The sequence below is a fragment of the Littorina saxatilis genome, linkage group LG1 (genome assembly GCF_037325665.1).
Source record: "Littorina saxatilis isolate snail1 linkage group LG1, US_GU_Lsax_2.0, whole genome shotgun sequence".
Lineage (NCBI taxonomy): Eukaryota > Metazoa > Mollusca > Gastropoda > Littorinimorpha > Littorinidae > Littorina > Littorina saxatilis.
The window spans coordinates 84,799,615-84,827,219 of NC_090245.1; the positions used below are offsets into that span (position 1 = coordinate 84,799,615).

At 43.5% G+C, this 27,605-nt stretch overlaps 1 protein-coding gene across 2 annotated transcripts in view; it reads left to right on the forward strand.

The window, feature by feature from the left end:
- Positions 1-27,605, forward strand: part of LOC138982132 (semaphorin-1A-like) — a 100,094-nt gene that overhangs the window by 928 nt on the left and 71,561 nt on the right. For both annotated transcript variants that reach the window (XM_070355354.1, XM_070355362.1), the window contains exon 1: positions 1-554. This exon is cut by the window's left edge and continues 928 nt beyond it. In XM_070355354.1, the coding sequence (XP_070211455.1) occupies positions 440-554 (115 nt within the window). In that variant the 5' untranslated portion in view covers positions 1-439. The remainder of the gene's footprint in view (positions 555-27,605) is intronic.

The following is a 27,605-nucleotide window of genomic DNA, read 5'->3' on the forward strand; positions in this document are numbered from 1 at the left end:
GCAAGTAATCGCAGAAAGAGAGGATTTTGGTCAACAACAATCTCCACAAACCCCCGCGTTTCACTTTCATCTCGTTGGGGAGAGAAATCGATGTGAAATAGATTTTGTTTTTCTTCTTTCCTCACCTGAGATTGATCATTGCTTCCCGATTCTCTTTGATGCACGGTTGATTGAGTTCCCTCACGTGCGGAGGATACTTGTTGCAAAACTGCACGGGAAATCGACAACACCTACAGGCAGTAACATCCACCGTGGGATATAATTCTTGTATCACCCTCTCCATAAACTCTGACCCGTGGGATATAATTTGATATCACCCTTTCCGTGTCAGTTTCTGACGGCACCTGTTGCTCCAGGTGCTCGAGCTATATCGACTTGAGGAGTAGTCGCAGAACGTTGTTGTTCTCGACGGTTCCAGTGCTGGTCAGCTGCAGAAACCATGGAGTGTGTCCGAGGATTTGTATGCCTGGTTCTGCTGACCGTGACGTCAAGCTTGACCGTTGTGGAGTCATGGCAATCAGAATGGAGTCCAAGCTCCACTGTTCGGCTTGATGGTAAGTTTTTAAGTCTGTTGTTGTTTTCTGTCTGTTTTTATTCCGTTTCGTTTGTTCCTTTCTTTTTCGTCTTTCTTCTCTTTCGTTCATTTTGTCTGTCTCTGTATTCTCCGCTTTACTGTCCATCTTTCGTCTGTTTTAAGTACATTAGTCCCTTTTTGAGCATATTCAGTTAACGCCAGGTAGTCTACACACTGATCAACAAACACATCCCACATAGATAAATCAACCTGAACATATCACCCACGCCATATAGGATATAATTATATTCATGATTCAGATGTTATTTTTTTAGGGCAAGTCATTTAAGTGTCAACGAAATCGCCCACTTAGCCTCATATAATTATGACTGAAAACCACAGTTTCCCCATCTCCTTTTCCCCCACTGGCGTGTCATGATGTTCATGAACTCGCAATTTCCGTCATTATAATTGCGCTACTTGTCGGCAGCAAAAACTACTTTGATCTTAAATAGCAGTAGAGGGTCACACGGACACGGGCTTACATTCATGGAGTCGTGTTTTCTGTGGGACTCGATAGCGCAGCGGATGCTGATGTCGTCAGTTTCAGCAGCTAGCGCTTTAAATTGTAGATGCTCTCTCTCTCTCTCTCTCTCTCTCTCTCTCTCTCTCTGAATTTCTCAGAGTAGGGAGACGAAATTAATTCAGGTATACACGTACAAATACCCACCCAACTACAGCTGTTCTGTATTTCACCATCGCGAATTTAGTTTTATACTGATTGTTGTCACTGTATGAAAACAGAAACCATGCAGTTTCGCAACGCACGTGCAAGGAATCTTACTAATTTAGCTACTCCGATTTCTCAGAAGCGTATCATTTTTTTCATCTCTTTGTTTGTCTGTTGCATCCTGTTTGATTTATTTCCTTCAATGACAGCGGTTTTATTTTTGTGTTTTGGTGGAAAATGTTTGAATTACGTCTGTATAGCGTGCGTGTTTCTGTTATTTCGCCATGTCTTATTTTCCCCATAACGTGACGCGTCTTTGCCCGTCTTTGAAAACACAGGAAGACGTTTTTCTTACACGGAAATAAATCATCGCGGCGCCGCAAGACTTCAATAAGGAAGACACAAAATATGGAACAATTTTAACAGATGCTGCTGCCTGTCGTAAAAGATGATTATGATCAATTATTCATTGTGGTGTTGTGCCATTCTGGACATTTAAAATGTCACCTTTTTCCCCTGTCTGTTTAACGAGAAAGAGAAGACAAAGAGGATGCTACCTGGGGTTTAAATGAAATAAAACGAGAAAATATCGGCGATCGAAAAGAAGAAGAAGAAACGAGAAAGTGTCAGAGGACCGTTTCTAGTTGAGGATCATTCCGTATGGGCTCAATTTCAAATGTTCTTTTGTTATTTGACGTTACGAAGAGAATTCTCTCCCTCGCTGCAATACAATAACTGTTGTTGGAACGAATAAAATATAAGAAAGCCATGCAAACTGAACTAGATAGATCTGTAATCGAATAAATCGTACATTCGACAGTCGCAAGATAAATATGATAAATGCTTTGATGATTGTTAAATAGAACCCCCGTCCAATCTCCTTCTCACTCTTCTTGTCTTTTCTTTGACACGCCTCGTATGCTGCCCTTCAAGACAAATGTATTGTACAAATGTCTAAAGTTATCTGTCACGTCACATTATTCATTCTAATAAATATAATCACTGTCAGTCATAACGTATTACCTCTACGTGCGAACAATAATAATCTGGCAACGTATCAACATATATAATAGATATAGAATAACAGTTATACTTGAGCTGCCAAGGGCTACCAAACTGTGTTCAGTGGGAACAACGCCAGATTCTAAAAGAATAGACTCACGCATGTTAGCTTACGTACGTCAGTGGAGTCATATTTCTGTAAACTAATTCTTATTGTTACAGTCTTTAAACACATGCATGCGTTTGTTTTTTCTGCGACTTACGCACAGTCCTTGTTCGTGTGTTTTCGGATTTTCCGCATGTGTGACCGTAACATACTTGTCGTGGTTTCTGTTGGAATTGTATTTAGAACGACGTTTTATTATAGTCTTTGAACATATGCTGCTCGGTTGTTGCTGTTGTGTTAGTGTCTTGCTGTCTTGAAAAACATTGCCCGTGTGTTTTTCAAGGTTTTCCGCATACGAGTGAAAACACTGATTGGCGTGTTGCTAAATTCTAATTTGGACTGACCTGATAAGGTGATTAACTTATTTGTCAGTTCTGCAGCCCGAAAAGATCCGCAGTCAACATGACTGTCTTGAGGAAGATATTACACGAATCATCGAGTCTATCGCTCGCGTGACCCTCCCACAGAGATATCTCTGTGGACCCCTCCTACTAGTTGCAAGTGATTAACTTTTATCAATTATACTTCTGTCAAACTTGGAATATTCATTACTGGTTAGTTCTGCAAAGCTGATCTGTTAAATCTGCCCGGAGTTAATCAGTTCTTGTTAGCTTTAGGTGGAGAGTAATCGAACTATTAATGTAATGTGCGCCACCCCTCTCTCTCTCTCTCTCTCTCTCTCTCTCTCTCTCTCTCTCTCTCTCTCTCTCTCTCTCTCTTCTTCTCTCTCTCTCTCTCTCTCTCTCTCTCTCTCTCTCTCTCTCTCTCTCTCTCTCTCTCTCTCTCTCTCTCTCCAAATCTCCCTCTCTCTGATAGCTCTGGTCCATCATTTTCCTTCTTTTTTTCTTCATCTGGGTGGTATGGATCGCTCGGTCTTTTGGGGCTGATGGTTCATTAATCTTTTTGTTTGCATGGGGTGATGCAATTGTCCGCTCCAATTAACCGTCAGTGGCTTCGTTTGCCTAGCAAAGGTCTCAGACGTGCCCTGACTTCTGGAGTTACGGAATGTACGTGCTGTCTTCTGTTTTCTGTCGGTAAGGACTGTCAAAAAACATTTAATCAGTTCTCGTTTGTTGTTTTTTTCTTCAAAAGTCCTTCTGCTTGTATGTACCTGATCGTTTTTGCTTTTAAGTAGTGGCAATTGATCCTTTTTAGTCAATTAGAATAACTTTATTATTAACATTTTCTAGACAGGTGATAGTTTTAAATTTAAGCAAACTGGAGCAAATGAGGTTATCCTAATCCTGAAAAGAAATAAGAACTCGTTCTGGTCACCTGTTATTGAACAACAAAATTATAAAAATAAAAGTAACAACACATTTTTCGAAGCTTGCCTGAATCATCGCATGAAATCTGATTCCAGAAAGATAACAAAAATCTTGGTGTATTTTGGGAGCCATTTGATTCCAGTTTGCACCTGTTGAGACGACATAACTTTTTTTTTTAAACGACTGACGTCAGACATAACGATTATATTGCCCCCACACCCACAGCCAAGTTTCAGCTTCCTATTCTCGTTTCAAACATAATTTATTGTGGGCTGATTGAAAAGAAAATCCACGAAGTGTTAGCTAATTGCACAGCGCACACGTTTTCACCTCAAACCCCTCAGTGGGTGAAGCGAGGAAGTGGCCCGGCGGTCCCCCTGGAAAAGTGGTGTGTTTCTACCTGGGCGGGACTGTGTATGAGGTTCAAACCTCCGACTGACCCCCGACCGGTGTCGAGTGCGATAAACCAACGTGTCGTGTTGGTCCGGTCAACCTGTCAGCTCGTGGTCAATCGGTAAGGCTGGTCCAAGTAATTGACCACTGGGCCCCTCCCCCCACACACAAACATTTTTTTTTTGTATTTTGTTTTCTTTTCTTTTTTTTTTTTTTTTAGTTTTCTGTGATTGTTTCCATTAGAACAACTCTGAAGTCAGCCTTAAACATAAGGTTTCCTCTCCGCGCTCGCCATGTGAGTTTAGGAGAAAGAAAGATTTTGATAGAGATTGAAATAAACAGAGAGAGGGGTAGCGTTGAGCACACGCCCTTTCACGTACAAACAGGCGTTGTGCAATATTATGCACACATACGCGCGCGCACCAACCATACGCACGGATAAAAACACTTCTTTTGTCTACTCTTTCTTTTTACTCTTTCTTTTCTACTTTTTGTGTGTGTATCTTACACTTATCCTTGTTGTTCTTCTCTCTGTCTCTGTTTGCCGGTCGGTCTCTGTCTGTCTGTCTGTCTGTCTGTCTGTATGAGTCTCTCTCTTTCTCATTCTGTTCCGTCTTACCCTGTACAATCTTCTTTTTTATCTCCTCTCTCCCAGTGCACCGCTGTGTAGAAGTCTAGAGGATCCTTTGGTCAAGGGTCTAGCTTTAAGACAAAGTGTCTGGACATTGTTGACAGAGCGCTTGCCCGCTGGTCACTCTCTGGCTTAGGACCGCACAAAATTCACCCCCCTTTCTTCTATTTTGCCATCTGCATAATCCTCAGAGTCAAAATAGGGGTTTTGTTGGCCTTTTAGCAAAGATATTGATATTATGATACGCTAGAATAATTATTTTTGATTCTTTCTAACAATAAACTCTATTTAAAATAGAAAACTCCAGAAAAGACGGTGAGCAGGCTAGGTGAAAGCTCAAGATCTTTACCATCTCAGAAAAACGGCACGAAAACAAAACGAAAATGGAACTGAAAGGAGGAGGAAGGGCGGTCGGCTCAGGAAAAAGCCCTCGAAACCTTTGAACCCTTGCATAACCTCAAAACAGAAATCAGAAGGAACTGGAGCCGCAGAACTAAGTTGACTGAGTCAACAAGTTCTACAAAAAGCCAAACACAAACTTTCGTTCAACCTCCTCGACCCTTCACCACTCTAGACGGGCCAATGCAAGACCCCGTGGTCAAATTTACCCCGTCCAGTGTCGCTGAGTTGACCCTTGGGGTCCTCCGTTTTCTCGGCACCCTGTGGCCCCGCGGTTTGTGCAGCAGCCTCCAGTGCGCTCTTTGAACCTAGGGTTCGAGTCCGAAGCCCGAACTGGACAGAGCTTTTCCTCTTGAGCTTCTCTAGAGAGCTCAGGGATTTCACTTTTCTTTAAGTCTGAACTTTTTTTGGCTGGTTTGTGTGAGGTTTTTCTCGGTTGATCTGTGGCTTGGGTCAAGTTCAGGTGAAGATTAGGTCACTTTTGTTGACTAAAAGATTCGGTGGATTAACTTTTTGGCACTGATGTTTTGTGAACATAAAATCAGCAGTCACGTGCTCTACTGCAAGTTTTCGGGGGGAGGGGGGATGGGGGGCGGGGGATGACGAAGACGATGTCGATGAGATTCAGAAATAGAAGACAAAGAACAAGTGCTTGGAGGGGGAAATGCTTGGAGGTATAATATATGTATGCCACAAGCGAAAACGATTGGAAGCATCACGGGAAGGGTGCTTCCGGTCTGTCTTGACTTGAACGTAACCACAATGTCACAATATGTCGTTGAAAACAGATAAATCATCAACGTATTTCGTTTGTTCAGGTGATTGGCTTAAACGCTTTATAGCCGTTTTCTTTGTAGGTTTCCCCAAAGTTTCCTCGGGAGGAATACAAATTCAAAATATATGGTTATAATTTCCTGTCTCTGCGTGACATTTCATCATTTAGTATGACGAATTGCAAATCCTCTTTTGGGTTAGCAGGGCTTTCTGACTCACTCTCACCTATTGCTGAAAGCTTGTTATTGTGAGGACCCCCACTGAGAGAAAATGATTCACAGAGTGATGTATAACTTTGTTTATTACACACTTCGGGATCATTTATTTTCCAAAGATAACAGTATATGATAGCATTGTCGAATAACATTACGCTCATGTACTTTTGGCGGTGATTTATAATTACATGCAGCACTGTTGGGGTTCTGATTTGGCCTATTATGGTCCGCTGGACCCGAAAAGCAACAGCTAACAAACTAACTATGCAGCACTGTTTAAAAAGTGCGGGTTCGATATTGTATGCACTCAAGAGCAGTTAGCAGGAAGAAACTTACATGAAGGTGGATACGAAAATATATACCCCGCGGAGACATTTGCATGTGACAGGTCGTGTTGTAAAGGGAATGCATAGCGTTCCCGCTATATATAAACTGTACATTGAAGATATGAATACGGTTTGGAGAACTCAGTTTATTGACACAAGTGTGAGTCACGATAAATTGTAGGTTTGAACTGGTTGAGAGGTTTGTATACAGGGTAAACTCAAGGGGTAGTTACAAGGGCCCCACAGTCTCTCTCTCTCTCTCTCTCTCTCTCTCTCTCTCTCTCTCTCTCTCTCTCTCTATCTCTCTCTCTCTATCTGTGTGTCTGTCTGTCTGTCTTTCTGTCTCTGTCTCTTTCTGTCTGTCTGTCTGTCTCTGTCTCTCTCTCTGTCTCTCTCTCTCTCTCTCTATCTGTCTGTCTGTCTCTCTGTCTCTGTCTCTCTGTCTCTGTCTCTCTCTCTCTCTCTCTCTCTCTCTGTCTGTCTGTCTCTCTCTCTCTCTCGCTCGCTCTCTCTCGCTCTCTCTCGCTCTCTCTCTCTCTCTCTCTCAGTCTCTCTCTCTCTCTCTCTCTCTCTCTCTCTCTCTCTCTCTCTCTCTCTCTCTCTCTCTCTCTCTCTCTCTCTCTCTCTCTCGCTCACTATTCTTTTCTACCCGGTGTCGGCTAAACGGGACCCGGCAAAACCCCCTCTATGCCCCTTTCTTTCCTACCTGAGAGATCACCTGATTTGAGGTCAGCGTCTGTTCTGTCAGCGTTGCTGTGTCGGTGACTCGTTTCTACCTGCTTAGAGACCAAGGTGTTTGTGTACACCTGAGCCTTATTCTTGCACCTGGGCTTTTTGGGCGATCTGTGTCGTACCGTGCGTGCACAACACTGAATTATGAATATAACTCAGTGGTGCTCACGCTTTTGGGACTTTCGCCATCGGTATCTTTTCGTATCACTATTTCATGCTTGCGTGTGTTGGTTAGAAGACAACCGGAAAAAAGAAAGCCCTCGTGTGCGCCACAACTTTCAGGGAATGTTTAATTCATAATGACGTAGTAAATGAACTTTAATAGGTTAATGAGATCGAAATTAAGCCACGGTGGAACAGAATTGTTTTGTATCAATTGGTCTGCTTAGCAGCATCGGCATTAAAAATTGTTGTACGGTCGTCACTTTAGTCCCATCTTTCCTTGGATCGGGATGGCTGACGTGTGAATGTGATCCCTCGAAGACATTTAAAGCTTGACCCCATAAACATCAAAGGATTCTGTGTGCGAAATGAACGACGCAGTAGTTGAGTAGTTGTTGCTGCTTCTGAGCTTGCGGTTCGGGGAAGTATTGGTCCAAAGCTGCTAATGTCTTGTGCCCCCCCCCCCCCCTCTCTCTCTCCGTTCCTCTCTCTCTCATCGTGTAAAACTCTTCCACACACCTCTCTGTCACTCTGTTACTTCATTATCTCCCCCCCCCCCCCCCCCCCACTGTATCCAAACCACAATGAAGTGTCGGCAAAAATCCCCGCAAAGACTCCAATTGCTCATCTCCTCTCTTTCGATCGGCCATGCCAAACTCAGCCTTTTTGCTCTTCGTCGGTCTCAGTCTTCGCCTTCCAAATAAAGTCTCGGGTTTTTCATAACCCCCACCACCCCCTCATGTTCTGGGACATTCCAGAGAAACGACCAGCGGACCATAAGACATTCTTATGCTTAGCAACATCGGCGGAGAAAGAGGGATGACAGGTTTTATGGTCCAGAGGAGGAGAAGAAGGGAGGGAAGAGGGGGATGGAGAAGGAGGAGGGAAGAGACAGCAAGACAATGACACGGTCAGTGAATCTTGTCCTCAACACGCGTGACTGAATGCGGAATTGGAGAGACATTTCAAGTACATGATCTGGACTCGCAAGAATTTTTGTGAGGCCTTGGTTTAGAAAACACAAAACACGTTTTGTCAGTTGTGAATTCAGTGCATGCACACTATTTTGTCCAGCTGTTTTAAATGACACGCTTTCGTCGGCGGTCTTTGTTTCTTTGAAGTCCAGATTGTTTCGGATGACTGATCTAAGCAAGCCGCACTTAGTTTTATCCTTGACGGCTTTAAAACACGAGCATGTACGGCTTAGATAATTCCTATTCAAACTGTTCTTTTGCGGGTGCTTTTTTCAAATTTAATCTCGTCCTAATCTCACGATGATACCTCTTTACCAGAAGATGAGCACAGATGCCGAGCCGCAGTGTAAAGCTTATCGCTCGCGGGTTTAAAACTGCGCCGTAATATTGCGACAGACACCTTGACTGCAAGACCTAACACGGCTTGTTCATAACGCACCACCTGTGAGCTATCAAAGCCACCCACTCGAGGCAAATCCATCGATGAAACTTGATACGTCAAGGCGAATTAGAGAAACCGGACTTTGAATCTGGGGGAAAGTCAGCAAAGAGCATATCGGAGTATTCGCTCGTGAAAATGAAAGGGTAGCGAAACCTCCCTCCTTATCAATTACTGGATTTCGATGCATTTCCAGAATCGGACATGGCTTAAGGACGTCCACGGGGATCGAGAGCAAAACAGCAGAGAAGTTGACATAACTACCAATTACTGTCAACCTGCGTTATCCAATTTTCCCCTTCGTGGAGTGCACAGGGGCTTGGGAGAGGAGAGGGGACACAGTAAATTATACCTATGGCCTTAGCGTTGGCGTACAGGTGTGCGGCAGATAGGGACGCCGGGGTGCCCACTGTTTTTTGTGGCCACAACAACGGACGTGGCGCAGGGGGTTGGAACTCAGTCTTCTGTTAGAGCCTAACTTCGTCCCCATGGGGTTTCCCTAAAGCCGGTAGCCGAAATTACTTGCTAGTTTAAAACAAAATGTAAGATGCAGCCGTGCTATGTATTTCGAAAAAAAATGTGCAGCTTTGAATACACTTCGTATTTGTCTCCTTTCCTTTGGACAAGCAGATTTTTTTTTTTTTTTATTTAGAAATTTGAAACATCGTTCTCTAAATTTAGTCAAGAGCAGCGGTGAGTTATGAATGACAATAAAATTCCAAAGCCTTTTCAGTCCTGTTTGTATATATAGGAGAGACTTGACATTGTTCTAATTCCGCGCCCAGTCTGAGAACAGAGAACTGAACACCAGAGTTTCAGCTAATCCGCAGGTAAACCAATTGCCCAACCCTATCTACCTGTGTGTGTCCCGTACTGTCCCTGCGTCTGACCTACCTGCCCCCACCTGCTCTCCTTGCTACCTGTACCAACAGTTTGTCCACATTGGCCAGGTGGACTGTCATTGAAAGATAAATTTTCCCTTGACACACGAAGTACAGCTAGTATACCAAGGGATGTTCCACAAATGCGAAGTTAATTCTCTCATCATAAAATAATTATATCTATGTAAGGCTTAAATAGGATACAAAAAAGTAGGATAGATTTTCGTTGTAGGATGAAGTAAGGTCACACAAAAGTCTTTCGGTATTTGTACCGATCAGAACGACTCAGTATAGAATTATCTGAGCAAACGCTAGTTAATTTTACCAAGGAGCAAAAAAGAAAAAAAACTGGTAGTTAATTCACTCACATGAGACTTTTTTTTCTATCTCATTTTTCTTTTTTTTCTTGTGTTAGACATTAGACCAGCTTCAGCATGCGACGAAAGCCAATGAATTCTGTTATTCTCTCTTCCGTAAATCAGTTTTCCCCTCCCGCGCACAGTATAAGCTCATTTGTCTGGAAAGGTTGCATTGTGCTTGTTGGGCGTCGTTTGACGAACTAATGCGAGCGGTGAAAGGAAGCGTATGGTTGGAAATAGCAAAGATGTGACATCCCCTGTCTGTGAGGAGATCGTTAGTAACTTTTCTCCTGGCCTCTTTTTGTTTTTGTGGGTTGTTTTTTGTTGTCCAGGAGTGACATCAATGTCTCGCGTATCGATCACGACATACCGCAGCCTGTTGCCATGCATTGCTGTTCGCGAAGTCATCGCGACTTTTTTGTACTTCTCGCTCTAGCAACATGAAGGCGTTGAAGAGGTCAGTTTCTATTCGCAAAAACCTTGTCACAGGCATGCTCATCGTGAAAACATTGCAATGTTTTCCCCTACTCTAGCGACATACAGGCATACATCCATATATATATATAGAGAGAGAGAAAACGACAGTTTCAACTGAATAATTCCTGGAAGTTCAGATAATGAAAAGTGTAGAAACCCAGTTATCACTTGGATTATTTAGGGTTTTTACATCGCTTTCGCTTTTGACACGTACAAGTCTGTGATTAAAAGAGGGATTATCATATGGCTTTCGATAATGACTCAGGGGTTTCTGGTGGTGTGTTTACGTGTCAAGCTGTCTATCCAGCAAGACAGGTCCCTGTTGAGTTCCGATTTCCGCGTTGAGGTTAAGTGCAGTGTACCCAAGATAGATTATGTGTGCCCATGACAGCCCATTTCCAGCGTGACTCACAATTGTACCTCGGTCTCATGCGGGTAGAAAGTGTACCTGTCCTGGGGGGAAAGTACCCGTTTTATCAGCCCACCTGGCCTGGTGCGGTAAAGTCCCCCCACTAAATATCAGCTGCGAGATAAAACGTCATGATTAATGCAGTCTCTGCATGAGTCCGTGTAAGAGGATTAAAACTTTAAAGGGATTTTGTCTTTGATCTCTCGTTAAAACCGTAACATTTATTTTGTCTAATCAATCTGCATTAGATTAAGCTCTATTTTTCAAAGATGTTTGATTTCGTTAAAACGCCCCTTTTTCGGGTACCTGTAGGTTTTCCATTTCTGGACTATGAGTCGTCTGCCCTTTTATCTTAAATGGAGACGTTGATAGATTGCCGTGTCGCCCTTGTTTCGATGGTGTGTGGGGAGAGGCAGAGGCCACCGGACAGGTCAACGGGGCACAACAATACAAACCACTGACCATTCGCTCTGAATAGTCCCAAGTTACACCGTGGTAGTATTTGTCCGTTGGAAGTTGACGGTCGTTTTTCTCGTAATCTTTAATCCTGTCGATGTGATCTTGTTTTTCGTGCGTTGTAGCGAAGCACTTCCCACACAAACCGATCTGATTTACTGGCTTTAACATTCCACTGCAGACTTAGAGTTGCGAAAGACTTCATTCGACCGACTTTGAATCACTTGAAGATCTTTGAGATAAAATCCCCTCTAGCGGCCTTTTCGGTAGAAGCTCTGCCGGAAAGTTTCGAAAGGCAGTAGTTTTGTCTCTTCTGGAAAAAAAGGATTTGTTAGAGCTCAGAAAAGTCTCGTCGCAGTCTTTTAATTCAGTTTGGAAAGCAGACGACCTTTTTCCGTGAGATCCTAAATCGTTCAGTCTTGTCTCTCCTAGATTTAGCTACTTCCTTTTTTTCGCAGGCTGTCTTCCAGCGAAGACCCTGGCTAAAGCTTCTCCGCTGCTGGAAGCAAAAGGGCGAATATGTCAGCTAACTTCATTTCGCGCCGCGGAGAAGACACAAACTCAAATTTGAAGCAAATTGCTCCGTCCCATTCCAGGCCCCATCTAGTTGCTAGGTTGGCCGTAATGGTCGTGAAGCATTTCATGTGCAAATTGAAGTCTGGCACTAAATCCCCTCCCCGGCTTGTTTGCCCATTTCCTAAAGCTCGGGGGTCGACAAGCTTAATCGAGAAATTTAATTTTCTTTTGAAGTTAATTGTGTTTTAGTATTGCGTCGCGGGGAACGGTAGTGCAATGAAATTGAAACTCGCATGGGAGGTAGCCTTTTTCTTTCTTTTTCTTGTAATGGATGCCTGGAGTTTTCTATCCCTCGCGAGATACCTTTTTCTAAGCGTTGAACGCAAAAATAATCTGTTGCTTGCGATTGTGTCTCTTTCTTGTTTAGCCTGTAGCTTTGTAAGTGTGTTATGATATATTGCATAACAACCTCTCCCGGCCTATAGCTCATCGTTTGCTTCGATGACTTGTGTTTCGTTTTGTTTGTGCGGCTAATTGTTTTTGCTGTAGCAAATAATGACCGACATTTATACGCTGACGCCACGACTAATTGTTGCTGTTGATGCCAGTTCAGGAAGCGGCTGCTGCCGTTAAGCATTTTATTTCCGCCTGGGTAATAGCAGCCAATCCAGTGTGGCCTTACGTCATTGTTGACCTTATGTCGCAAAGCACCAAGCAATTAGGAAGCGGTGCTGAATTATGCAAGGGATGATTAATAATGAACAAACGCTCGCCATTATCACCAATCGGCGCCTGTTAATTTGAGTTTGCAGCAGACTCTTGTCCGCTATAGTCCATTACATTCTGCTGAAACTATATAGGCAGTGTTGTGTCTGTGTCACTATTTGAGATGACAAAAGTGTCAATATTTGACAAGACAATAGTGGCGACGTTGAGGAAACAATGAGAACATGGGGTTGTTCGGACACATTCAACTCCGCTACCACCCACGCACTCCCAGGCCAGTTGTTACACTTTGTAAAACTTCTGAAAATGATAGCAATTTGACGGAGGCGTATAGTGGTTATGCTGTCTACCAGGAGATGAAAAGTTTTTAGGTCGGGAAATCACAAGCAATTGGACTCTGGAGGGATTGATCAACAATTGTAACTGACCTTCTAGAAAAAAAAGATATAAAATAAAATTCGCCCCCGTTCTGTTCCCACCCACCCACTCTCCTCTCCTCCTTGTTGTGACGTCTGACTTTCAGTCGATGTCGTCTAGTGCATATACGAAGGCGAAAGGTCAAGATTTTTGCTGGCAACAAAGCCTTGTTGTTTGTCCATTTGAAGTTTTTCATTGTCGTAACACCCCGACTGTTTTTCAATTGTTAAAGGGCGAAGATGAAAGGCTGACATCTCTTTTGCTAGCAGCTTTTACTGGCGAGTGTGTTTTATGCTTGGCAAGATGCACCTATCCCTTGAGCTTTTGCAAGGTTCCCGCGCATGCCTGGCTTGGTTTTTCTCCGTTCTTAAGTGACCTTTGATGGCGAATAATTCTTTTTCTAACACCTGTGCTTATGCTTTTTCTCTCAGGTGTCAAAGTTTTAGGCACGCATTGTGTCCTTGTAATAATGACGATTGACCGCGAGTCAGCGGAAACGCCACCAGGGACTAGATTGCTTGAAGACAATTAACTCCCCTTCTCCCTTCGGCTCTGCTCATGACTCCTTGTACAAATTGCGACCTTACTTCACTCTATAAATGCCAACAGCTTACGGGTGCTGCACCGTGTGTCTCGCTCCACAAAGAAACACTTTGTCCCTAAGTGTCAAACCAATTATGAGGATCAATGAAAGCCGTCACCTTCCGTCCCTCTCTTCACAATTTCCTTCGTTCTTTCTTCCTTGTCGGGGCAGCGCTCAGCTCATGTCATCTACAGCGGATGCCGAATAAGAAAGACTTGAGAATGTAGGGGAAGGGGGGGGGCTTAAGCACACTGTAATTAGTCGGCCAGGGTGTCCCAAGTGGCCTGAGGTGTCTGAACTGTCCGCTGGTCAGTGCGATTGATTGCGTTCTCTCTCCACACTTGGCCACGAGTGGTCAACACGTACCTAGCAGATGCGGCGTGCGCTACTTCGGGAACAGCACTGTACAGCTCTTTCTTGAAAGTGCAACGACCACAACATTTTATATATAACTCGTTGGCCAGGACTGAGCAAAAGACTATTGAATCGAACCTTGCTATACTTAGAACCAAAGCAGTTTTAGTTCTTTAGTTAAAGATATAGGTTCCTGGATATGTCTTGTTCAGAGCACACTTTAACACTTCTAACGGCTGTATCTCAGATGCTTACCGTCTCCATTTCTATGGAAATACACATTCTGTGTCTCTCTTTTTTTTATGTTGTTTCATGCTATATTTTACAGCATTCTCTTCTTTACATCGTTATAGTGTCCCATAAACTGTTCATTACTTATAATACACTGGGAAGATTCTGACTGGAAACATTCCAAGCTATAGTTGGCTTCACCGGACAAAGGCGGTTGATTATCAATAGCCGCTGGTCAGACAAATCCCCCAAGATGTCAGTGAACTCTGCAGACACAGGTGTTGCGAGGCACCACGGGGAGGATCAGAGGCCGGACATGGTCAGTCCCAGTGGTCAAGCCTGTTGGCTCTGGTCAGTCTGGTTCTTAACTGTTCTGGAATCTTCGCCACGCGCTGAGCGACTATGGAGGCTGCTGCTTTAACACTTAGTAGTGGTCAGTCGATCATTTTGCTGACTCGTTCATTATAACTATTAGATTGAGAATCTAAATGTGTAAATAGATTGTTTGGGCTAGCTTTCAACAGCGGACTGAACATGAAAGTTTTGTTCATGAAGGTTTACGGCATTCTTGAATCCTTCATTTCTCAACAAACCGGCAGGAACAAATAGACGCGAATTCGCATCAATAAACGAGCAACTACATGAACAGATTAAACAAAACATCACAAGAACAACAACGATACTAATAACAATTGAAAAAACTCAATAATTTCTATCGCTTGCCAACGCTTATTGCGTGTTTAGCATACGAATGTTGCACAGAGTGATGCGGGACAATATTGACTCGTTGTTTTTGCTAAGACTTGCATGACTGACAGACCGAACATGCGAGGTCAAGGGATTTTATAGGCAGTGTCGCGGGCATTAGTGTCTGCTCCCGTCTCCCATAAAAACCAAGATGCATTATGCATGAGAAGCAGCACCTTCGAATGACTGCGGGTATACACACACACGAAGTCTCTCTCATCATCCACAAACAAATAAATAAATAAATATGTCTGCATCACCGTTTGTCAGTATCGTGATTAGCATATATTAAGTTGATGGCGAGTAATGCAGTCGGTTTTGGTTGCCCTTGTTTTGGGGGGGTAAATAATTGTGTTCGATTCGATGCTTTGTCTTATAGTGAACTTGTGTGTTTGAGTTCGTGTACTGTGTTTGTGCATGGAAAGTACTCCCCCTCTCTCTCTCTCTCTCTCTCTCTCTCTCTCTCTCTCTCTCTCTCTCTCTCTCTCTCTCTCTCTCTCTCTCTCTCTCTCTCTCTCTCTCTCTCTCTCTCTCTCTCTTGGTCTGTACACGGTATTTAATACATTTCCATCATTATGCATTATGGTTTTTCAAACACACACGCGTGGGTGAGCATTCATTTCACAGTTGACATACACAAGGTCAAATAACACCTTTTTTCGCAATGAACGGCAACAGGTGTGTTTGAAAATCAGTCGATTGCAACGAACCGACAACCACGCCATGTTTGTAGGTCTGCCCAGGTGGGTTTTTCTGTATATGGTTTACTTACCTAGCTTGCCTCAACTAACCTACTTTTCAACCTCTCCCCCGTGTACGTGCATTTTGCAGGTGTACATTATGATGATGACGGTTTGAGTGTTCCAGGAAGAGGTAAGGGTAGCAGAAAACAAGCCAGATAACATCCGGGCGGTTTTGTCGGTGCTGTAATTGTATTTGCACACAGTACAGGCGGACCAGTTGCAAGTAACAGCCGCAGATGCCCAAGTTTCAGATTTGAAGTTCTTTGAGAATCAGGGGTGTAGGAGGAAGGGTTCGTTGACTGCAGTCAAAAACAAGAAAGATAAGCATCTCCACACGTTTGTTTGTTGCATAATGTTATTTTCAGAGCCACGTTTTGGCCGAGTTGTGCTGCGAAGAATAAAATTATGGTTTTGGCATCAGGTTAGAGAGATCCAGATAGAACACAGACACCTTTGGTGTTTTTTGTCTTTCAACGTTGATAACATCTACAGACGTCTGCGATTCTGTTCCTGAAAACACACCTTTACAGACATTACAAGCACACTAGAGAGCACCTTCTTATCGCATACTGCACACAAACAGCGCTGGATCAATTCCGGGGCTCCAAAGACATTTTAACAATCAAGCGTTAGTCAACTATAGAACAATGGGAAACATTATCGTTGGTAATCGCTTCACTGCAAATAAAAGAAACGCGCTTAAATTCACCCCATCTTAAATTCACCCCATTATACTTTATTTTCACAGATCATTAATCGCTCGTGCAGTTTTCCTCCACGACTCGCTTCAGTGAAGCACACAAAGAGCATATTTCGCTAAATCATTCTGCGGTTTGATTTTTTTTGCAAAGGACCCGACAACAGCAATAAGATGAAGGCCTTTGCGCGGTTTGCCGAACAATTCTCCTTATTGATTTCGCCTCGATGATGAAGTAGGAGGTTGTGGCTGCAAGTGATATTTTGAAGGACGCACACGGAAACAAGGGGAGATTATTTACTTTTTTCTGACCCGTATTCCGTTTTAGCACTATTCTCATATGGCCCCGATCCGCAAATAGAACGATGGGGAGTTTCGTTTGATGAAGTGACATGTTTGCCGGGTTATTTAATGTGTCGATTCCTTCCCCTTTCGTCTTCCCTAGCATCATTATGCACGTTGATTTCTACCCAGTTGCTCTTCCCTGCGAATGCTTGGGGTTTGTTTGACGCCGTTTAACGTTTAATGCCCCGGGAGGTTCAAATCAGTGCCATTAAAAAAAAATGATAGAGGGTTGTTAAAGTGCACGCATGTCAAAGGTGTTTAAAACATTGCACAGATTGTGATGTCTCAGTCCCCACCCACGCGAACAAACTTAGAACTGAGTCAAGTTTCCTCCTTTCTCTGTGCTAATATTTTAATCCAGACAAGCCTCTTATCTTTTGAAACGATTAACCGCAACGCCGAGAAAGGTTAAAGAAGAATCACAGCTTAAAACATCACCGTCTGTCTGAGGTTAAAACCACATCTCTCTCTCTCTCTCTCTCTCTCTCTCTCTCTCTCTCTCTCTCTCTCTCTCTCTCTCTCTCTCTCTCTCTCACACAGTCTATCTCTCTCTGTCTCTTTCTCTCTCTCTGCGTCTGTCTGTCTGTCTGTCTGTCTGTCTCTCTCTCTCTCTCTCTCTCTCTCTCTCTCTCTCTCTCTCTCTCTCTCTCTCTCTCTCTCTCTCTCTCTCTCTGAGTCTGACATGATGGTGCCCTGAAGGCAGACATGTCTGTAAGGAGCTCTGGCAGCAACAGCAGCCAGGCTTTATCAATGGGCAGACATCAGATCCCCCTCTCGCCCCTCCTGCCCTGAAGGTCAGCGCTGTCAATATGCCTGTCAGCTCATAGATCCCCCCCCCCTCACCCGCAACAAAAAGAGAAGAAGCCTTTAGCGAGTAGCACGTGTAGATCTATATTATAGCTCTGTCAAAACGTCTGTGCAGTCTTGTCAAAACTTTGGCGTGTCTGATTTGTGATGAATGTTGCTGTAGCAAGTTTAAATGCCTGCTTTGATTGAATTAAAGTGATGTTTAGTTTAACTTGTGCTCCTTTGTTGTACAATAGATTCCACGGGTTTGTAAAAACACGAATGAGAATAACCCATCGATGAAACCATTGAAAGTGATATTTGATACCGTCTAAATTTAACTGAAATTGAAGCTTCTTCTTCTTCTTCTCCACTTTGAGTTCTTCTTCTTCTTCTTTTTTCTATGGTTGTTTCTTTCTTTCTGTTTTTAAGCCAATGAGAGATGACGCCTGGCAGCAAACTGATCAAGCAGGTCCATTTTTGTTTTCTTCTCTCTTGCCTTCGTTGGCCTTCGGGTTCCCATCAAGCGGAAATCTAAATTTCTCGCCACCGCTGGAGACAAATAGAGTTTCAGATTTGGAACGCTTCCCAGAATAGATAGAGGCAGTTTCGACGAAGGAAAAAAATCGACCCCAAACTGATCGACTTTGATAAGTGAGAAGGGAATATTGTCAAGTCATTGGGTTTTTTTCTCTCTTTGTGGATGCCCTTTTTGTCATTCATCGATCGAAATATTTTGATTGCTAATGCTTCTGGTTGGTGCCAATCCCTCGCGGTGTTTTGGTAGGTTTGAAACTAATTAGACTTTTCCATCACAAGAGCTATTGTGGTTTCAGTGGAACTGTAAAGATGGGGAACGTTTTGAGTGGGTGGAACTGAAATTTGCATTGTTTCGGCTGAATTCAGGCACTATATAAGACGAAGAAATGTAGTGCAGTAGAACAGTAGGAGGTAATGAACGGCATCGAGAGATTAAAAAAACATTATTGAAAAAAAGAATTTTAAAAAAGCACAAGTAAAATTGCCAACGCTCCATTGCTTGTAACTGATAGCATCGATAGAAAACTGTTATGGCTTTAACTGCAGCAGCTACATTGCCACGTCTCGATCAGACCCACCGCTGTCAGAATGTTGCAGGGCCGTCGGCGGAAAAGGGTTGTACGGATGGAGAGGGAGAGCCGGAGCTGTAGCAGGTCGGCTTGCCTTGTCGGAGCGGTGTCTGTGTCATTGATCTGTTGTTACTGGTGACGCTCGACCTGCCAGACATCGTTTAGTCATTTACACTCCCGCCGATCCCTCCTTCGTCGTTTTGCCGCTTTGTCCTTTTTTGGCTAAAGGTTTCTTGGACTGTAGTTCCTGGCGATGTGTTCCTTTTGTTCTGTTTTGGAAGACATCTTTCGACTGTGGTTCCTGTCAGTGTTTTGCCTTTGTCCTTTTCTTGCAGAGATTTCTTCGTCTGTCAGTTCCCGTCGGTTTATTCCTGTCACCTGTTTCTGCAGAGATTTCTTGGGTTGTTTGTCCGATCGGTTTATGTCTTTATTTGTCTTCCACGTGTTGACGGAATCTGGCCAGTCTCATCTGATCTTTTTCTTATGCGATAATTCTGTCTCCTTGTTGGTTTAAATGCTTGCTGTGTTTTGTGATCAATGTGTGTCAATTCCAGTAGAGCTATTTTATTTCTTGAGTCTGACTTGTATGTTTTTGTTAGGTGTTCGCTTGCATTCTATCGTCAGTGCATCAAGTCGCTCTTTCAGTTATTATCGTGGGAGTTGTTTTGATTCGTGATCTTCTCTAGCTGTACCTGTGATTCTCCGATGGCATTTTTTTTTTGTCCTCGTACTATAACATTTCAGCCGCTGGCAGCGATGCCGTCATACACTCTCTGTTATTGTTTTTGTCTGGCGTTCACAAGCACTGCCCGGCAAAGTTAAGTTCTTCACATCATAACAAGCATCGGAAGCGAATCGTAAAGACCGATATTGCCATAGTTGTCTTGCTGTTGAAGACAGTCAGTCGATATGGGAGCAATGTCGCCCACCGGAAGTTGGCGTTGACGCAATGCATTGTTGGCGGAAGTGGCGGGGAATCAGTTGCACGGCGGGATGCGTGCTGGTTGTCATTTGCGCTGCCTTACTGTAAGACATGATGGGCCTCGCTGTTTCTGCACTCAGCTTTGATTGCCTTTTTATTTTCAGCCCTTGTTGCGTGTAATTTCTTTCCCTTTTTTTACACTTGCGGCCTACTTGTTTACACTTGCGGCCTACTTTTTCAACTCAGTCGAGGAAGGGAAAGGACTTAGAAGCGGGCGTGGGTAAGCTGGGTGAACGCGTTCTTTTTTTAGCCACATCAAAAAAGGATGGCGGTGGTCATTTTCTTAGGATCGTCAAAGACCAGCTATGCAACTGAGTAGAGAAGAAGGGGGGAAAATGAACACCCGAAACCTAGCGCATGTAGAAAGTAAAGAGTGGAGGAGCAGCAGAGTAAAGAAACCTGAGGGAGCTGGAAGCAGGCAAGACAGAACTAGCGAGAGAAGAGAAGAGAGGGGAGGCCGGAAGAGGGCGAGAAGATTGATCAAATCTATCTGACCCTCCTTCGCCGTGCCGATGTATAGGCAAGGGTTGACACAGCCGACCGCGCTGATGGGCGCTTATTGTGTCCCCCCGGTTCTGCGGCGTATCCTCCCACTTCCTTTAGCTCCCCCTTTTACCTCTTCTTCCAGGGATCGAAGTATCGCTCCTGCTTCACAAGAATTTTTTTCCTTCTTCTATTTCTTCTTCTTTTTTTCCCCCACTATCCTTTCTCTGGAAGTGCAATTCTCTTGGAGTATTTCTAGAATCTCATTGCTCAAACTGTGGTCAGAATTTGTTTCTTTGGATCTCATTCTCTTTTTTTTGTGCTGCTTCTTGTGCTTTTTTTTCTCTCTCTGTCTTTACTTAAAAGCATCCATTCTCTGCTTCTTCTTTCGACAGCTGGAATGAAGATCCTCGTGAGACTGTGTGCCTTACCTTCCTGCCTTCAAAGTATCGAAGTCTTTTAGTTACCAGCTAAATTACAACTGCAAAGGTTTCGAAAACATAATACTGCAATGTCTTGCTTATAAAGTTAGAACTTACAAACTACAAACCAAATTCCAGCCCAATCGACCCAAAAACACCAGAGATCTAAGTGTGGAAAAACAAACAAACAAGCAAACAAACAAATACACAGACAAACAAACAAGTAGAGAGAGTGAAACCTATACTCCCCGAATATACTGTGGTGCATAGATGTATGTGTGTTGACACATCTCTGGGTGGTGTAAAGACGCAGGCAAAGTCTCGAAGTCGGTCCTCTGCCTTCCGTACGCTTTTAAATCTACCTGACTGACTTTACCAGACTCAAAAGTGTCTCGGATTTCAAAAGGACTTGTTGATGCTGCTTTATGTGGAAGCAAACTCTAAAGCAACCCCGTAAGAAATCGTCTTAATGACGGCGCATCGATTAGTACAAGCGTGTGGGAGGTTTATCTACGCCATTCTCATCCTCTTTGCTGTCTGTTTTGACCCGCGTCATGCTGGTAGTCGCTGGTTGTGATGGCTGTTAAAGTGTAGACGAACTCTATTCCAACTCTCTTTAGCCCTTGTAACGTCATTAGTCCTGTCTGGAAAAGTTACGCAAAAAAAAGGAAAACAAAAGGAAAAATAACATGAAGCAGAATTACGCCTACGTAACTAATCTCAGAGCGCGGCTTTGATCAAAGACAGGTAATAAACTAGAATACCTTTTTTTTTCTAAACCTGCAAGAGTTGTCTGAAGTTGTTGCGCACATTACCCGGACCTACTTTTTTGTCTGTCTGTGTCTGGAATTTTATTGTCAGAGTTGCTGCCAAAAATAAAAGTAGGAGGCTGGGGGGGGGGGGGGGAGGGAAGGGTGTGAATGAGTCTTGTGGGTTGACTTACAAGTACACGCGTGTTCAGTATGTATCACCACTACTCTTAGTATCTTTCTTATTCGCCAATGCTCTTTCTCGGCTTTTATAGGTCTTGACTTCACCCAAGCGTTTTGCTGACGTACGAACTTAACCATTAGCGAGTGAAATCCACTGGTAATCGCCGAAACCTTGTGGACGCCGGCAAGCAAATCAAGTGGTAAGCGCAGAAACCTGTAAAGTGGCAGCAAGAGATCCATCTCTTGGGGGCCAACACGACGATCAGTTGGGGGGAGGGGGAGAGAAGGGGGGGAGTGGTGGTATGTAAGGTTTCGATCGGCAGTGTGACTGGCGCAATCATTCAGCCCTTGCTGTTGCAGGTCTTGATTTAAAAGACATTTTTTTCTGTTCTTTTCTTCTTCTTCTTCTTCTTTTAGGCTGGATCGCAGGAAACCTGCATGTGTAGCTCTTTCAGACTGAATCGTGTAGATTTTGATTGAAAGGGGTATGTTAAAGCCGAAGCCGCTGAAATCTCGTCAAATCAATTTAAACAAGCTGATCTCTCTTTCTTTTCTTTTTTTCATCTTACGTTAACGATCCGGCGAGCGTGTAGTGATAGCTTACACAAACGGATCGAGATGGGAAGTTAGAATTACATTTGTAAGTGGTAAGCAATCTGCTGAGAGATATCATAGAGTGTTGCCAGGCAGAAGAGATAAAGGGGAAAAAAGATGCGACATATTTTGTCTATAGTGATTTCCCAGGTCGGTACTAACCAAGTTTCACGCTGCGGCTCCGTCCATCTCCTTGCGGTCATCAAGAACGCCCCCCCCCCCCCCCCCTCCACCTTTCACCCTTCCTCCACTGATCATCTCTCTGGTCTTCTTCGTTTTCTGGCATACCCCTGGCACTCATAACTCGATTGCGCCCCGCAGGGTTCCCTATTGAGAGAAGCCAAAGCCCTGGTGATGAGAACCGTATTGCCTGCAACGTTGGCAAAATATTACCACTATAGTCGCTATGATGTTGTGTTGCGTCTGTCTTTCAGTCTGTCTTTTAAGCGTTTCCTCAAAAGGATTGCTTGAGAAGGTGTATGATAAACTGCTATTGTAAATACTTATTACCTTACATGTAAGTCTTTAGCCCTGTCATTGTTGTTAGCCATCAACTCTCCTCCGAAAATTAAATCCTTTACGTGTTTTTCAACGTCAGAATTGTAATTCCGCTGTAATCGTTACAGATTAGTCTGTCCAAAACACAACTCAGATTACTTCATTTTTTGCAAGCTTGACACCTCTGTGGAGATACAGATTAGTCATCTTTCAGTCGGGAGCGAAGTTAAACCTGTCTCACGTGTTGAGACTTAAGACCTCATTTTGACACTTAGTATTTTCCTTTTCCATCTGTGTTTGACGTTATAATATCGGAGGCTTTGCCCCGTCTTTCTCGACTTTGCATCCAGGGATCCTGTTTGGATGTTCGGGCGCTGTCGGCTTTCGGTCTTGAGACGTCTCTAATTCCACCTATCATGTCTCTTGCTGAGTCCTCGTATCGTTTTGTCATTACGCTGGATTTGGGCCGAAAGACTTCGGCGCTCGTCTTTTGTTGCCGTTGTCTGTGACCTTTTTCCAGAAAGTTCAGAAGAAAAGAATGTTGGGATTTTTTCTTGCCGGATTGGATTTTGCTGTGAAACAGCGTATTAAGTTGTGAAGAGAGCAGGTGGTGTCTGATGATTATCTCTGGTTAATTGACCACAACAGCAAAAGCACACATGAACGAAAATATCAAATCCCGACTTTCACATGAATAATGAGGGATTCAACTTCTAAAAAGATAGAATAATTAATTCTGTCAGTGTTCTTTTCGTTTTATTTTATCTGGAGATTTTTGCTGTTTATCACAAAGAGCGTGTTTTGTGCATTTTCTGTTGCAATGTTTGTCGTAAACAAGTTAGGCCTGCTTTTGAACGCCATCAAATCAAGCGTGCTTTGGGATGAACAAACGTTTTCCTTCTTCAAAGCCGGCTTTTGTCAGTCACAGTTTTTGGCCTCCGCGGAAAGATAGGATGAAGATTAAATCATGCCTTTCTATTCCGGGGCTATTGTTGTTCTAACACGCCAACACGGCATTTGGCTTATGTCAAAAACTTTAGCGCAACTGCCTGTGAATTCATAACGCTTGCCACCGCCGAATTCTGCCTTGACGCGGATGGGCATTCTTGCAGCCATTTTGTGTATGAATATCAAACAAACCCTGTGAGTTTTATCAACAAGATCAGGGTCTTTGTTTTCGTTTTCTTCTGCTTATCTTTGCCCAGCCCTAGAATGTTTTCCCTCGACATAGACATAGACATAGACAGACGGGTAGATAGACTCGAAGGAGAGACATTTTTCACAGTAAAAGATATGGTTGAAAGTGAGGGAGGTTTTTCTTTCCGACTTATCCATACAGTAACTAATATGATAATATATTAAAGGTGTGTAGAGTTGATCCGCTGTCGGGAAGATTTGTTTGTCCAGGCTATTGCTTTTTTGCCCCAGATGTTCCCTTTTCTCTCTTTCTCTTTACTGAAAAGAATAAGAGGGGGATGGGTCTGAATGTCCTAGCTTGGTTGAAGCCACCCTCAGGGTCACGGCTGCCATGTGACTTGCGAAATGGAACAGGAACCTGTCAGGTGGAAGAGACGCGGTCTTCGATTTGACTTCCTTTCTGTCAGGTGACTGACATAAAGGTGGCACACCTGTATGCTTGTGTGTGGGGGTCGTTGTATTTGGGAGCTTCAGGAAAACCTTACTCTTTTTTCCGCTCTCTGGCTTGTGCGGTTATAATCACGTATCAAGCCCGCGGCTTTCTGTTTAGCTGACTGGTCTTTTTCTTGACTTTTCATTATTTGATTGTTGTGTTGTTCCTTTTGTTTGATTGTTGTGTTGTTGTTTTCGGTTTGCAGACAGATTTTCATTAGTGGTGGGGTTGTTTCCCCTAAAAACACTAAAACATTGCAGTTTCATTGCGAGAATTGATAAACAAGTGACCAGTAGACTCAGAAATTGCATGCGTTTTGGTTTCGTGATAAAAAATAATTATTTATCAAAACCCATATGACTCACTTTATTATCTGAAATATAAGACTCGTGTGTGTCTCTTTCTCTTTTACATATCCGCGACCTATCCTTACATGAATTCCTCGTTGATTTTTTTTTCTATATACCTGTCTGATAATGTATGCACACGCTAATCTCTGTCACCGGATACTCACCTTCCATAAAAATGCGTTATCAACGCTTCTGCGTCACTGACTGTCAACGCTATGAACGTAACTTCTCTACCATGTCAAAAACACTTGGGGAGAGATCCTGTTTGTTTCTCTTTGCTGTCGTGCCAACTGTACTCTGTTGACAAAGTAGGTCACAAGTGTGCATACGTTTGGTATAAGAATGTTTTGTATGGTAAGCAATGGAGGGTATTTCTAGGAGTGGTGTTGTTGGTTCATTGCGACGTATTGTGTCGAAAGAGAGTGAGTGAAAAGGGTGGAATTGTCGCTCCCGGCCTCTGCGATTTGTTTTTTTTTTTCACTTGGAGAAGTCAACAAAATGTCAATAAAAAAAATAACAATAAAAAAATTAAGTACGCGAAATGACACTAGAAAATTACAATGAAAACCACTTCGAGGAAACCAGCCGAAATCGGTACCAAATCAAAACGCCCTAGCCGAAAGAGACATGGCCATTATGAATGGAAGAGATCAAAGCGAAAGCATCATTCTCATCTCTTGCCAGAACCGGAATCGGAACAACAACAGAGCAGCCCAGGACAAAAGGGGAATGCACCGAGATTTGGCCCAGGGCCTTGGGTTTTCATTTAAATTACAAATTGTCTCCATTCTCACTTCGCCTTCTCCGTGTCTGATTACTATTCGGGGTTCCTTCATCAGACATCAGAGCCCGTTGCAGCTGCGACAGAGCAGAAAGATTAGCTTGTGATGAGGACACCGCCAAGAAAAATGAGCTTCATCCTGTTGTTACTTCGACAGGAATCAAGAAAGAAAAATTGACTGGGGTTCGGAGGGGGGTGGAATGGGAAAAACAAATGGAAAACAGTATATCTGGAGAGAGCTAGAGAGAGAGAGAGAGAGAGAGAGAGAGAGAGAGAGAGAGAGAGAGGGGGGTGGGGGGGATGGAAACGAGTGATTGAGAGAAAGAATGAGAATGAAGAAGAAAAGGGACAGAGAAAGAAATGCCAAGACAAATCAAAGGCAGTGCTGAAAATAAGTGTTTCAATCGGAAACTGAAAAGCGCAATATTCTCTTGGGAAAACAAACCCAGGGTTCTTTTTGGCCCACAAAAACTGTTCTCAAAGCCGTCAAGAAGTCTAAAAACATCTTCTTCCCTAGAAGGGGCAGGTTTCCTGTTGGGTTTTATGAAGACATGCTTAAAACTTCACACATCAAATCTGCGCACCTCCGGCGTTCGACAGGGGCCAATTTGCACATTTTATTCATCTCTCTGCCTCTTTCTTTTCTCTGACACTCCACTCCACTCCTCTCTCTTTTCCTCTCTCTTTTCCTCTCTCTTTTCCTCTCTCTTTTTCTCTGTCTCTGTCTCTTGTCTTAGTCTCTCTCTTTCTCTCTCTCTCTCTCTCTCTCTCTCTCTCTCTCTCTCTCTCTCTCTCTCTCTCCACCCTTTCTCTTCTCTCCATCCCCCCCACCCGCTCCATCTTCTGCCTCTTTCCTCCCTCTCTCATTACTTTCAATAACTGTGGAATTGACACAAGTAGCTTGCGTGCGACGAAATTCCTTGAGCTCGTGAACCGCGTTCAGCAATTTTTCTCTCTGCCCTCTTGCACAGCTCTGTCGTTGTTGACTGTGCTCCATGTCAATTACTAAAGGTGTCCCAATTAGGAGCGACACTTTGGGACACGGTATCCGCGGCACTAATTGGCAGGCGGACACTCATTTTTGTCAGGGTGAGTGCAGCGGCGCGTTTGGGTAGGTCTGTCAGCTCGTTCGTGTCTTGCCTTTTTTTTTTTTTTTTTGCTGTCCAAATTGTGTGCGTGTGTTGCTATTTCTTTTTTTCTTTTGCTTCTACTTTTCATCTCCTTCTTTTTCCCTGGCCATTTTCACCCCCATTTTCTTTGTTTGTAATTCGGCTGCAGTTTTGTTTTCCTGGCATTTGACTTGCCTCTCAACAAATTTCAAGTGATGGTTCAATTTGTTCGTGGAAACACCTGTTTTTGTTTTCCAATTACCTCCTTCCGTTCGTGTTTGCTTTTATTGCGCTGATCGCTTGTCAAGGCACCACAAGACAGGTTAGGAGGCCAGCCACTACAAACGCTTATAATTGTTCTAGCAATAAATATATTTGTAGGTTTTCTTTGCACTCATTCTGATCCGCCAGATATTCAGTGCGACACAAAACGTCATTCTAATGATGAATTCATGTTTCCAAAGTTACCCCTCTGACGATGGACTCGTGTATTATAGTTACTCCTCTTCCCTAAATACCTGCCTGCGTCACCCAGCTTGACTTTAGGCCACTCATTTTTCAACTGACCCCTGTCTAATTCGGCGACACTGCCCCCCTGGGGGGGAGTGGGATTTTGACACCTGACCACAGGAAAACCTGTTTAAAAAAACTACCACAAAATGACCCCCCTGTGGTCACACGAGGAACAGGGCGATTAAGTTTTAGTATCCCCTCCAGCTACCTCCGAGCTCTAAACACCCAAAGTAAGGGGAGATTTTCTTAAAACGGCGATTTAGTTCCCACATCAACCTCTTATGCTCGTACAGTAAGGGAAGATATTCTGAGCAAGCGAAAAGAATAGGTCTTTACTGGTACTGTGTATAGTCTTTGGCTCCCCTCTGGTTCGCTTAACTGAGCGGTAATGACGTGTGTTCGAGGCAATGGGCCGTTAAAATATACCTGCCAAAGAAGCGATGGAAGCCCGTCGCACAACGACGTGTAAAACGATCATACAATTGTGTATGTCGATAAAAAAAATATCTTGAATCCTCCTCTCCAGGGTGGTGTACGCTGGTGTGATTTGCATAGCTGTAGCCAAGATGAATATCTTATAGTTATACGTCATAGGCGTTGAGATGACAAGATAGGGAAGCCTTTCTTTCCAGAACCCTCCTGTATACTACGTATCCGTTCAATCGAGTTTTTGTTAAAGTGTGTAGGCGCTGACATGATGAAGATGGATCGTTCTGATTGATATATAGCGGGGACGGATTACAGATCATA